The sequence below is a fragment of the Aspergillus luchuensis genome, chromosome 5, assembly GCF_016861625.1.
Source record: "Aspergillus luchuensis IFO 4308 DNA, chromosome 5, nearly complete sequence".
Taxonomy (NCBI): Eukaryota; Fungi; Ascomycota; class Eurotiomycetes; order Eurotiales; family Aspergillaceae; genus Aspergillus; species Aspergillus luchuensis.
In genome coordinates, this window is record NC_054853.1 from 4317734 (window position 1) to 4330414 (window position 12681).

At 51.8% G+C, this 12681-nt stretch overlaps 4 protein-coding genes across 4 annotated transcripts; 2 read left to right on the forward strand and 2 right to left on the reverse strand.

The window, feature by feature from the left end:
* Positions 1 to 1366: 1366 nt before the first annotated feature.
* Positions 1367 to 3756, forward strand: AKAW2_51418S (putative GTPase activating protein for Arf; the record flags this gene model as incomplete). Its single annotated transcript, XM_041691345.1, has 4 exons — positions 1367 to 1481; positions 1549 to 1565; positions 1661 to 1771; positions 1846 to 3756. The coding sequence occupies 4 exons, from the start codon at positions 1367 to 1369 to the stop codon at positions 3754 to 3756; spliced, it is 2154 nt and encodes a 717-aa protein (XP_041544839.1).
* A 682-nt stretch (positions 3757 to 4438) lies between these two features.
* Positions 4439 to 7103, reverse strand: gpi10 (putative glycosylphosphatidylinositol-alpha 1,2 mannosyltransferase; the record flags this gene model as incomplete). Its single annotated transcript, XM_041691347.1, has 5 exons — positions 4439 to 5798; positions 5860 to 6006; positions 6069 to 6274; positions 6332 to 6562; positions 6705 to 7103. The coding sequence occupies 5 exons, from the start codon at positions 7101 to 7103 to the stop codon at positions 4439 to 4441; spliced, it is 2343 nt and encodes a 780-aa protein (XP_041544840.1).
* Positions 7104 to 8065: 962 nt separating this feature from the next.
* Positions 8066 to 9569, forward strand: car2 (ornithine-oxo-acid transaminase; the record flags this gene model as incomplete). Its single annotated transcript, XM_041691348.1, has 3 exons — positions 8066 to 8557; positions 8628 to 9329; positions 9384 to 9569. 3 exons carry the CDS (start codon positions 8066 to 8068, stop codon positions 9567 to 9569), a joined length of 1380 nt encoding a protein of 459 aa, XP_041544841.1.
* A 1771-nt stretch (positions 9570 to 11340) lies between these two features.
* On the reverse strand, positions 11341 to 12405 carry AKAW2_51421A (uncharacterized protein; the record flags this gene model as incomplete). The annotated part of the gene is made up of 3 exons (XM_041691349.1): positions 11341 to 11919; positions 11970 to 12161; positions 12223 to 12405. 3 exons carry the CDS (start codon positions 12403 to 12405, stop codon positions 11341 to 11343), a joined length of 954 nt encoding a protein of 317 aa, XP_041544842.1.
* Positions 12406 to 12681: the final 276 nt, after the last annotated feature.

The window sequence follows — 12681 nt, forward strand, 5'->3', positions numbered from 1 at the left end:
CGATGGCTGGGATATTCACACCATAGTGATGCCTGAGGCCTCCACAACTCAACGAGCAATCACGTGCCGCACTATAGGAAGGACCCATATAAAAATCCTTTCGATCGGCGCACTTTCTTTCTTCTCCTCACACTTTTCATACCTCACGAACGCATAATCAACCTCCAATTCCTTCTTAATTGACCATAGGATGGCAGGTCATATTGGCGTACTAGAGTAACCCTTTACCCCGGGCATAATTGGCTCCCCTACCGCACTGAGTTCCATTCCCGGAGCTCGTCTGTGCAATGGTGGTCGGAGTCACCTGCTGCTCAAACATTCCCATCGACAAATTTCAATTAGGTATGGAGTGTGATATTCGTAGACGTAGACTGAACCAGATGCATGCACCGAGCGAATCAGGATCAGCGACATAACTGCAACAACAGTTGCCTTGGTGTCAGTTCGCACAATTCGCCTCTCAGGGTCTTTGGCTGCTTCGGGCCGTGGGATTTCATGACGCGTCCCGGGATCCATACAAGAAAGTCCAGTACTACTACTGTGGAATGGGGCATTGAATGGGCTTCCATAACGTTATTCGAAGGCAAGAGGGGGTTGTCTCATTGGCGTGACTGCCTGCCAAATCATAATGAATAGACTTTCCACACCAGGAACAATCCTGGCTGGTTGGGGTCGAAAGTTCCAAGCGTTGCTTTGCAGCCATTGGGGGCTGCTAGGGCTGCTGCTGCTGCTGGTGCCCCTGATGCCACCCGGACGCTTGATTTTCTCCTATCCTTCATGTATTGCTTGCTCTGAAATTAAGACTTCTGGGCACCTGCGCCATCACTCCGATAAAATATTCCCTCGTAGATATTCATCTACTATCTACTATTTAGTGATTTTCAACAGCAGATAACGTGGGCCAATAGTGGGCCGGCAAACGGACAACTATTAATATCGTGGGACTCTAACTGAATCAATCCATCGTTGCTGCTCTTCTGCTCCCCACCTCTACTCTCCGCCGACTCCTCTCTCTCTCTTTCTCTCTCCTCATTTCATCCCTGGCCAGCTCCTTTTACTTGTTTCCCTGCCCATTTCCCCCCCCTTCCTCCTCCTCGTCGACTACTTTGGCTGTGCATCTCCCGACGCTTTTCCTGGTGTAAATATGCTTTGCCTCTCAGCTTGAAGGTTTTCCCGAATCCCCCGTTCCGGAAGCTCGGCTCGTGCTGTTGCTTTGCTGGAGACTTTTTCTCCAACTCGCCTCCCCTCCCCCCTACATCTCACTCCTGCCCCCCCCTCCTCTCCTTGTCTTGGGGTTTGTGAGACCGGAATCTCACCCCCTGTCGTCGCGCAAAATACCCCGCCATTCTGTTAGAGTCTTGCGATCATGGTGGCCGGAATTAGCAAACGGCAGCAGTTCCGCAATGAGCGGGCGCTGCAGGACCTCATTCGGTCGGTCCCTGGAAATGACCGCTGTGCCGATTGTCAGGCGTTGAACCCAGGTGAGTTGTGTCGCCGTACGTCTAGTACTTTGTTCAGAGTGCTAATGGATTGTTTTCTTTGGTATAGGATGGGCTAGTTGGAACGTACGTCTTTCATCAACCCGGTTCATACATACATGCAATGCACTCTTTCGTTTAGTGAGGAAGGACAGGATATACTGATCGGAATACATGAATAGATTGGAATCTTTATCTGTATGCGATGTGCGTCTCTGCATCGCAAGCTGGGCACACATATCTCCAAGGTCAAATCCTTGAGCATGGATACATGGACGGACGATCAGGTCGATGTGAGTTGCTATAATGAGCCCGGGATACGTTTCGCAGCCAGAGAATGAAGTCGCTAACCGGTGGGATTGTCTAGAATATGAAATCGCACGGAAACAACATCATGAACAAGATCTACAACCCTAAGAACGTCAAGCCGCCTGTTCCGACCGACGTGGACGAGTCCGACGCTTGCATGGAACGCTTCATTCGCCAGAAATACCAGCACCGCTCCCTCGACGAGGTGAAACAAAAGCCTCCCAGTCGTCATGATTCGGGCTACGATAGACCCCGCGCAGAGGACCGGTCGCCGGAAGGTTCTCCTCCTCCCCTCCCTCCCAAGCCTGCCAGGCCCTTTGGCTTTGGTCTTCGGTCCGCCTCATCTGCGACCAATCTCAACCGGATGTCCAACAGAGGTTCGGCAATCTCACCACAGTCGGATAGCTTCGGTGCGTCGGGAATCTCGGTGAGGAAAGGCTCGGGAGATGCGTCGTTTGATGCGAAGCTGGCGACCCTACGGGATATGGGCTTCGCAAATGAGCGCCGCAACGCGATCGCCCTCCGCGAGCTGGACGGCAATCTAGACAAGACGATCGAGACGTTAGTGAGGCTGGGAGAAGGCAATGGATCTGTCTCGCTTGCCAAGTCTCCGGCTGCGCAACCTACTCCTGATGCTGGCAAATCTTCCAATCCATTCGATCAACTGGATGCCAGGCCCGCTACTCGCCAAGCAAGTGGGAGCTACAATCCGTTCGATGCACCTGTGCAGTCTCAGCCGCAGGCCCAGCAAGCTCCGGTGCAATCGCTGGAGCAGTCTTTCCAGAACCTGCAGGTCGCGCAACCCTTGTTTCCACACTCTACTGGTGGCTATCCAATGCGGCAAGTCTCGCTCCCTCAGCCTCTATACCAGCAGACGGCGACGCCCCCGGTTCCCACGAACTTTGCCCAGAACGCATATGTCTCTTCTCCGCAGCCACTAGACGGTGGCAACAATCCTTTCTTCCAGACCGGAGCTCAGCCGCAGGCCAGCATGACCCCTCCCGCGTCCAATCTCGCCCAGACAAACCCCTTCTTCAGTCAGGTTGCACCGCAGCCGACCGGGATGCAGCAACCACCTCAGAGCCAGGCCGCATCAAATTCCCCATTCGGCCCCCTTCGACACGCAAACACCATGCCTGTCATGCCCTCCACATCGCCTTTCGGCCAGCCTTCTCCATTCCAATCGCAGCTCCAGTCCCAGCCTCAGTCCCAGCCTCAACCCCAAGGGCAACCGCAACCGCAACCCCAATACCAAATGCAGCAGCATCTGCAACAACCGCAAGGGTCTCTGAACCCCTATCAAGCCATGACCGCGCCAGCTACCCCCCAGAACACAAATTACCTGGCGCAACCGCAATACGGATATCAAGCATCCGCACAGCATCTAGCGCCGCAGCCCACCGGCCGCGTCGACAAGAACAGCATCCTCTCCCTCTATCAATTCTCCCCGCAACCTTCCGCCACCCCAGAGCAACCTCAATACCGACCTTCCACGGCCGTGAACCCTCCCACGCAGACCGGCCAGCCTTCCCCCTTCAATACCATGCCGCAACAACAACAACAATCACAACCTTTCAACACCATGCCCCAACAACAACAGCAGCAGCAGCAACAACAGCAACAACTCCAACCTCAACAACAACAAAGCAACCCCCTCACAGACCCCCTATCAGCAAGCGGCACCCGCAACCCCTTCTTCACCACGGCTCCCCAACCAGGAGCTCCCTCCTCGGTCCCAACCACCACCGCACAAGTAACAACAACACCCTACCTCACCACCACTGCCCCACCCCAACAGCAGCAACAGCAACAACAACAACAAACACTCAATGTCTACGGAGGAATGCCCAACAAGCCCACCGGCTTCCCACGAGGTCACATGAGCCAGCAAAGCGTCGATATCAACGGCTTCCAAAGCGGACGACACAGTCCCGATGCATTTGCCAGCTTGAGTGCACGATATGGATAGTTTCATCCCTTATCTTTCACTTTTGGAACAAATCTATATATATCTTCTATCTATTGCACATTCTTCCTTTGATTTTATATATATAACCCTTGTGCCTTTACTTGTGAACTCGTCGACTTGGACTTCCACTATTCTTATATGGTCTCAGGCTGGAAGGGAATCTGGACTTGGTGAGGCGAGTGTAAAGTAGATTAGTTTAGCTGACTGCATTTTTCTGGCGTTGTGTTTGTTTTTTGTTTCTATGCTTTTGAGGGTTTACGCGGTATATATCTATATTCCTATATTTGCTTTGTAGTTGGTCTGGTGGTGCGATCATTGAGTATCAACTACTTATATCTGTTCTTCATTTTCTATTTTTGTTTTCAGCCGGCCTTTTCTGTGGTGGAAAAGTATATAGTGGTTCGTTCTTGCTCTGTTCACTTCATCGGGGAAATTGTTGCATAGAGATAAAACGTTTCTAGTAGTTGTTGGATATATATTTGGATGATAGCAGGGCAAAATTCAATTATATAGCGACTTGGGTATATGGTAATTTGAATAGAATACGATGCGACAAAAATTTCCATATCAAATATGCAGAGGTATCCGAGGTATTATTCCTAAAATGTCCACAAATGAATATACAGCTTAGTATAATAACACAGATCGTATCTTCCCGACTATATGTGCACGCATCAAGCTACTAAGCCCAATTCGCCCGGTCGTTCATCCGCCGGTTCAGCTCTTCCCAGGCAGGAAATGACCAAGATGATGATTTTCTGGACGATTTTGAGAACGGCCAGGCCGGCAACTCAAACCCAAAAATGGTTGTGCGTTTGCGGCGCTGCCATGGCCATGACCACGACCAGGACGATTGGGACTGGCTTGAGAATATGGATTTCCAGAACTGCGTGAGACGTTGCTTGTGCGTGGGCTTGGTGAAAGCTTGCACGATGCGATCGAAGTGAAGATCCCGGCTCTCGCGCTGGCGTTGTATGTACACACTGTCCCGGGCGGCTTGTTCGGACGGGTCAACGCACCAAACGACTATGTCGCCCCGACGACGCCAGTCGTCATGCCAGGCGGAGTTCCAGGTGCGGTGGCATTCCTTATAAGCGGAGAAGCGGAGGAGACTCTGTAGGGTGGGTTCTAGTTGGGCGAAGAATATGAGGTAATCGGGCCATTCGTGCGGGGTTTGGGACTGGTACTGTGTGGGCAAATGCGAAGATTTCCAATTATACTTGTCATAGGATGGCCTTCGAGGGAATCTGCGCAGACCGCCAACCATGTTCGTGCGCAGAAACTGCTCAGGATCGGCGTAGAACTGGTCCGCCTCGTCCAAGTACGTAGCTTTCTCGGACGCGTCGAGGCCGACAGGAGGCTCGCAGGATAGTGCCCAGGCGCTGATGGTGGGGTAGACCATATGTGAGCGCCAAGGAGTGCTATGGCAAGGCATGAGGAACCCGGCTGTGATCCCGGGCTGAGAACTATCGGTCATATTGTTGGAACCATGGAACTGTCGCTGGTCCCGAAGGTAGGACAACACGGCCGCTGGGCCGGATGCATGGATGACTGTCGTATAAAGTGCAATGACGGCGTTCGCCAGTAGCAAGAAAACCAAGGTCAGCCGTCTGGGGGTGTGTCTCTGACTTCCCGCGGTCACCGCGGGACGGAAGAAATTCACCAGAGCAGGTGCAGTCAGGACGTGCAGCGAGGGCAGCAATGGATAAATGAACCGCACCTCCTTGTGCGATATCTGCGACAGCCCAAGGATCATGATGAGGCACACCGAAGCAAGCTGAACCTGCATCGAAGCCTGCAACTCGCTGAGTTCACCCGATCGCGGTCGTGTAAATGAATTGTACAAGCCCACAACAGCGAAGGGCAGTGCTGTCGTTAACAGAAGGGGAAGCCCCTGAGACAGATAGTAGTGCCAATCATTCTTTCCATAGAAGACCGCCAGCGACTGGGCTAGGTTGAAGTACAGGAACCGTATGGGCGGAAAAGTCCAGAATCCGTAGAAGAACCGATCTGCTGTAGTCGATACGGCCAGAACAGCTGAACTGTAGGAGTGTTAGAAGTAGTTGCGTACTTGAAACAAATGGAGGGAACCGTTAAGCTCACCCGCAGAGTAGAGCTTCGCGGACAAGCGTCGCCCGTCGAAGGGGAGTGCTCCGGTACAACAACAGGCTAGCAAGTACCATCCAGATCAGAACGTTGGTGGGTCGCAGTATACATGCCACAGCCGCCAACACAAGGCATTGTCGAAGCCTATCCCCAGGGTTAGAGTTAGTGCATTTTCTACAAAGCTGCGTGAAAACATAAGGTCGTACCTGCTCAGAACAGCCGTGTCAGACTGGTCCTCGTCCGGTTGGGACTTTAGGCTACGCCCTTTTGGTTGGGTGGTGGTTGAGGGATCCAACGACCATACCCATGGCCACAGATAAAGAGCAACAATGGTAAGGGAGGTCTCGAGGCAGTTCGACAAGGTCCTTGTGGAGCAGAACCATTGCCACGGACTCACGATGGTCAAGGCCAGCTATATTCTGTGATTAGTCCTGATGAGACGCATGCTGGTTGGAGATCTGAGACATACTGCGGCCCAGGCCTCGTGAGACAAGGGATCATACACGCGACAAGCCAATCGCCAAGTATATAGGTCACCAACGGCGGCGATAACGGCTTGGGCAACCTTGGGGGCAACGACCAGGCATTCCGCTTGCCATGCAGGGGAAATGTGGAGTAGGCGAGCGAGCAGATCGGTGGTGGCATAAACAGCGGTAAAGAGAAGAGGGTGTAGGGAAGATCTCAGCTGGTGGCGCCATTCCTGCACAAGGACGTCGTCATTGATTATTAGTCTTGCAGAGCCCCAGCAGATTGGCTGAAGAGTTGTGATGATGACACCGGGTTTCTTGGAAGATGCAGGGAGGTACAGAGCGGAATGCTCCAATGGAAAGGGAGGAACTCACCCAAGTGATCCAAGGCGCATGGTCGTCTCCGAATGCGGCCCGCCAAGCGGGCTCTAGAGATTGGAAGAACTCATCGGGTTGGAAAAAGGTCCGAACGGTCCAAGCGTTTACCAGACGGAAGGCGACGAGGAAGAGGAAGATGCGAAGCGAGGATGGCGGGGTGGAAAGGAGGAAGGCGGAGGAGGAAGATAAGGAGGATAAGGAGGGGAAGAAGGAGGAAGACAAAGAGGATGGCCTCAGGTGACCAGAGCGGGAGGAGGAATCATACAGAAGAGAGGCATCGGGATCGGAGACATCAGCGTCGGCGATGTAGTCGCTGTCCGATAAGGATGAGGGGGGAGAAAAGGAGGAGGAGGCTGTTGAAGAAGAGGCTCTCCGCCGACGACGAACCCCAGACATGATGGATGATCGGGGGAATTATTTACTAGTCAGGCACACACACCCCAGATTTTCTGGGATGATGATTAAGTTATGGATCCAGGGATGAAAAATGGACGATTGTGATGGAAGTGGTTGGGTGGATTGGGGAAGGTACCACGGCGTGCAGCACTAGTTCAGTGCAGCCACTAGTCACTAGTCACTATGTAGAATAGTCACTAGTAGTGACTTTCTTCTTAGTAGTAGTAAGTAATAGTCACAGTGAACTGCCAAGGTTTACAGGTCACGATAAAACTGCCATCTTTTGTTGGTTTAGTTTTGTTTACAGGGGAAAGCGGAAAAGGGAAAGCAGAAGATACCACTTGGTCCCTTTCTCAGACAGCCAACCAACCAATCAATCTCGTGTTCTCAGTCTGGACTGGGTCGGACCGATAACAAGCGTCGAGATCCGCTCCGTGGGTCTCGAGAGTTGAGTGGGAGGAGAAAAGAAAAGAGTAATTGTCGGGATGATGAGTGGCTGCCCAGAACCTCCAAGGAAGGCGGCCAGAAAACGCAGGCCACCAGGAAGTGGAGCGGAGCCGCCCGCCTTAGTCAGAAAGACATCATGATCGCTTCCACCTGCACTTAGGAGTCTTCTCCGCGTCCACCTGCGCTTAACGGTGTAGCTTCGGCCTCGCAAATTTCCTGTCTACCACAATTCGTCTGATTGCCGGCCAAATTGGTAAAAGCCTTCCTGTCACTGCTGCACTTCTCTCCTCCCCTGCCTCAACCCTTCTTATACCGTGTCTTTCCCCCCTTCTCTCTGCTTCGTTTGTTCTTTCTTTCTTATCTTATACTTCCCAGATACCCCCTCAGTCCTTCCTCTTCCTCTTCCTCTCCTACTGCTCTCACATCTCTCTTCCTCTTCCACATACTAGCCTCTCATAGTCTCTTATCCTCTGACCACTGCTTCCTCAAATTGTCTCTGATTCTTCTCTCACACCATGGCGTCCAACGGTACCAATGGAACTAACGGCCACAATGGCGTCAGTTCCTACCATGCCTCCACTACTCAAGAGGCCATTCAGGCTGAGAAAGACTTCGCTGCCCACAACTACCACCCACTTCCCATCGTCTTCGCTCGTGCCCAGGGCACCACAGTCTGGGACCCCGAGGGTCGTCAATACCTCGATTTCTTGTCTGCGTACTCCGCTGTCAACCAGGGTCACTGCCACCCCAAGCTGGTGGCGGCTCTCGTCGATCAGGCCTCCCGTTTGACTCTCAGTTCCCGTGCCTTTTACAACGATGTCTTCCCCCGGTTTGCCGAGTTCGTGACCAAGTATTTTGGTTTCGACATGGTCCTGCCCATGAACACCGGTGCGGAGGCGGTCGAGACCGGTATCAAGATCGCCCGTAAGTGGGGTTATAAGGTCAAGGGCATTCCTGAGAACCAGGCGGTGGTCTTGAGTGCGGAGAACAACTTCCACGGACGCACAGTAAGTACCGGAATATCGCCCTGTGTAATTGAAATTTGACCCAGACTGACCGTTGTGTTCTCTGGTTTAGTTCGCTGCTATCTCCTTATCTTCTGACCCCGAGTCGCGCGAGAACTATGGCCCTTACCTGCCCGGTATCGGCTGCACCATTCCCGGAACGGACAAGCCTATCGCCTACAACGATAAGGCCGCCTTGCGGGAGGCCTTCGAGAAGGCGGGTCCCAACCTCGCCGCCTTCTTGGTGGAGCCCATTCAGGGCGAGGCTGGAATTGTTGTCCCCGACGAGGATTACCTGCAGGAGGCCAGAGCCCTGTGCGACAAGCACAACGTTCTGTTGATCTGCGATGAGATTCAGACTGGTATTGCCCGTACTGGTAAGCTGCTCTGCCACGAGTGGAGCGGCATCAAGCCTGACATGGTGCTGCTGGGCAAGGCCATCTCCGGTGGCATGTACCCCGTGTCCTGCGTGCTGGGCCGCAAGGATGTGATGCTCACTATTGAGCCGGGCACCCACGGTTCGACCTATGGAGGTAACCCGCTGGCCTGCGCGGTCGCTATCAGAGCCCTGGAGGTCGTCCAGGAGGAGAACATGGTCGAGCGCGCCGAGAAGCTCGGTCACGTCTTCCGTGACGGTCTGCAGGCCATTAAGAGCCCCATCATCCAGACGGTGCGCGGCAAGGGTCTGCTCAATGCTATTGTCATTGATGAGTCCAAGACCAACGGCCACTCTGCGTGGGACCTCTGCATGCTGCTCAAAACGAAGGGGTTGCTGGTAAGTTAATGCGGTCGACTTGTAATTTAGGTCAAATACTAACCTCCCCTCCAGGCTAAGCCGACTCACGAAAACATCATCCGTCTGGCACCACCCTTGGTGATCACCGATGAGGAGGTCCAGAAGGCCTTGGACATCATCAAGGAAGCCGTCAACGAGCTCCCCACGCTCACCGGTGCGGCTGAGGATGAGGTCATTCCCCCTCCGGAGAAGAAGGTCAAGGTCAGCCTCGAGAACTAGATGCCAGACACAACGGAGGTGACGGATGGGATCCTAGTGGCAAATGCACTGGGATGGACTTGGTACATCGACGCAACCGCGACAGCGCCTAAAAATCGTCAGCACCTGAGTACGGTTTATTCCGACCAGGGACGATGCCTTGTCGTGTCGACACCAGAGGACTCGTACGGGCGCGGGAGATTTGACTCTTGTCGAAAAAGCCCAAGCATGAGTGATGCGGTTGCACACCGTCTCTGTTACCTCGTGTGAGATGCCCTGAATTCGTAGCGCCAGTTGGATATCGGTCTTTAGATGGATGAAAGTTGATGATAACGCTTGATGACCATAAGAATCAAAATTCTAGCCTAGAATGAATTCAAAGCGAGTGTTTTCCCGAAGTTTACCACAAAGTTTTTGACATGGTTGTAGTTGAAAGAAAAGAGCACACGATGTTCGATGATGCCGCATATGTGGCCGCCCCCGCGCTTGCTTTCTTTCCCCTCTTTCTCTTCCCCTTTTCCTCCTCCCATTCCTGACCTTCCGATTGCTCCCCATTTAATCCCTCTAGTCCCTGTCGCCATAATATATCCCGCACCAAAATACTAACTCGTAAAAAAATACCTCCATACTAGATAAAAATTCAATCCTTTCCCAATAAATAAAGCCGTGTTTGACACTCAACCTCTCCTCTCCTAAACCGCAACCCCCTCACTTCTTCTATCCCATGATAACTGAGTTTCACAGAGAAATGAGTATTGGGAAATCCCAATAATATCTACTATACATTATATTCTTCTAATTTAATTCTTATCCCTCCCTTATATAATACTCATCGTCACCTGTTCTTCAAAATTCAATTGCAATCTTCTTCTTTATTCCACGATGCCAATGTGTATTTATTTCTGTTTCAGTCTTGCTGGCTGGTAGGTGGTCTTTGCCTGAGGAGATTAATGTCAGCCTAGTCAGCAAGGGGGTCCGAGAGTTAGTACTTAGACAGGGAGAGGAAAGTAGTAACTGCAAATGCCATTCGGAGGAAATTGTATTAACTTCTCGGAGGATTTTCTTTTTACCTTGTGGTTCTACTACTAGTACTCATCAATGATTGAACAGGAAAATAGTGGGAAATATACTTATCAGCTAGTACTATTATTGAGTTCGTAGACAGTCTGATCATTTCAGAATATTTCATAATGGATAGGGAAAGATATTAGAAAGCATTCTTCCACCCCCGTCCATCCTTCACCGATACTACTACGTAGTATCTAGATACAAATGCACATTCCGAACTGCTCAAGGCTGGTTGATGCATTGTGTGATTAGGCCACTAGTTATCACTCACTCAATCACTCCCAAGATCCCTCCTTCAAAGCAGGAAGGATGATACTACGACACTCTCCAAACCCGAATTTACCCCCCGTGAGACGGTTAACGCACCATCCTTCCATGATGACTTCGTCTCCGTCTGCAAGGAACTCGAGTCCGTCCTTGCTGGCTTCGGAGAGGATGTTTCTTTTCAGTCCTCGCTCTAGGAGGCAGGCGATTCCGATTTGTTCGCCTTGGGCGTTGAGGCGCTTTCATTAGTTGTTAGTGTCGTATAAATCTACTTGTAGTGGATTTGGAAGGGTGGGAGTTACGTACGTCACTGGTTATGGTGCCGGTGCCGAAGATATCACCTGTCGAGAGCCCCTCGCCTGCACTACAGAGATGGGTAACCTGCTGGAACGGAGTCCAGTAAAGCTCCTTCAGGTTTGTCTCTGTGACGGTGTAGGATTTGCCGTTTCCTGTGTATCTCTCAGTATCGTGTCATGGTGGTCCAAGGATGGAGGGGCGATGTCAAGGAGCGGTGAGGGGAAGGCTTACTGATAACCCTCGCTTTCAATTCAATATCGAATGTTGCCTCGGTTTCTCTGCCCTTCCATGCTAGGTGTTTCAAGGGTGCCGGGTCCTGCACCCTCGCATTACAGTATGACCCCTCCAGTGCCTCGATAGGTACAATCCATGGTGAGATGCTCGTTCCCGAGCCCTTGCTGTGGAATGGGCCCAGTGGTGCCATCTCGTATGTCTGGATATCCCTTGCAGACCAGTCATTCAGGATGACCAATCCGAAGATGTGGTCCTTTGCGTTGTTGATGTTGAGGATCTCGCCTGGGGGGAGTGGATGGGATAGGTAAACGCCCATTTCTAACTCAAAGTCGAAGCGTGCGCTGGGTCTGAAAGCTGGTGGGTCGTTGGGTTTGTTGGAGTCGAGCGTCACGCCCCAGGGTCGTCGGATAGGAGTACCGGAGATGCGGAGACTGCTTTGTCGTCCGTTGTAGACGGAGGGGATGACGAACCATGAGGCTGGAGGCTTCAGAGAGAAGAGTTCGGAGCACTGGTGTTTTGAGTGTCTGGATGCAGAGAGTGAAGCTGGGGTAGACGTACGTTTCTGGTGTGTTCGAACGAACAGTAAAAGTCGCTGAAGTTCTTGGTTTCCATTGGGAGGTGGTTTTGCACTTTTGAGAGGGGAATGGCATATTTTTTGCGGATATCATTGTCGGAGAGAAGGTCGACAAGCGCTGCTCTGGTCTGTACGTGGGCTTCTTTGGGAAGAGAGGCGAACTTGTTCAAAGTTGGCTGTAGAGAGATTAGGCCTTGTTTATTAGAAAATGAAGGAGGACTGGTGTCTATCAGATACCATAGAGAAAACTTCGCCTTTGAATCCCGGAATTGACTTGAAATATCCATCCTTCTCAAGTGCACTCAGATCTATGACATCGTCCTCCAGAACAGTCGCGCATCTTGGAGTTGGTGTCTCCGCGGTGGAGATTACACCGTAGGGAAGGTTGTCGATGGTGAAGGGCGTCTCGGTTAGGGTCATTGTGCCTATATGGAGTCAATCCTAGTGGTAGGTAAAGATCTCAGGAGCTTACGAGCAGGAGAATATTTATCTCATGCTGAATGAGGGGTGCTTGGGTATCACTGCAGCAAGTGCGACTCGAGAGGGGATTGGAGCTCGGACCAGCTGCACGACCTATGCATTGTCCATTGTTAACTTTTTTCCGATAGCAATGGAGTAACTTCATCGCGATGAAACCTGCAATCAAGGGACAGTTATCTTATCTGTACAATATGGTGCTAGTCGAAGTCAAACTTC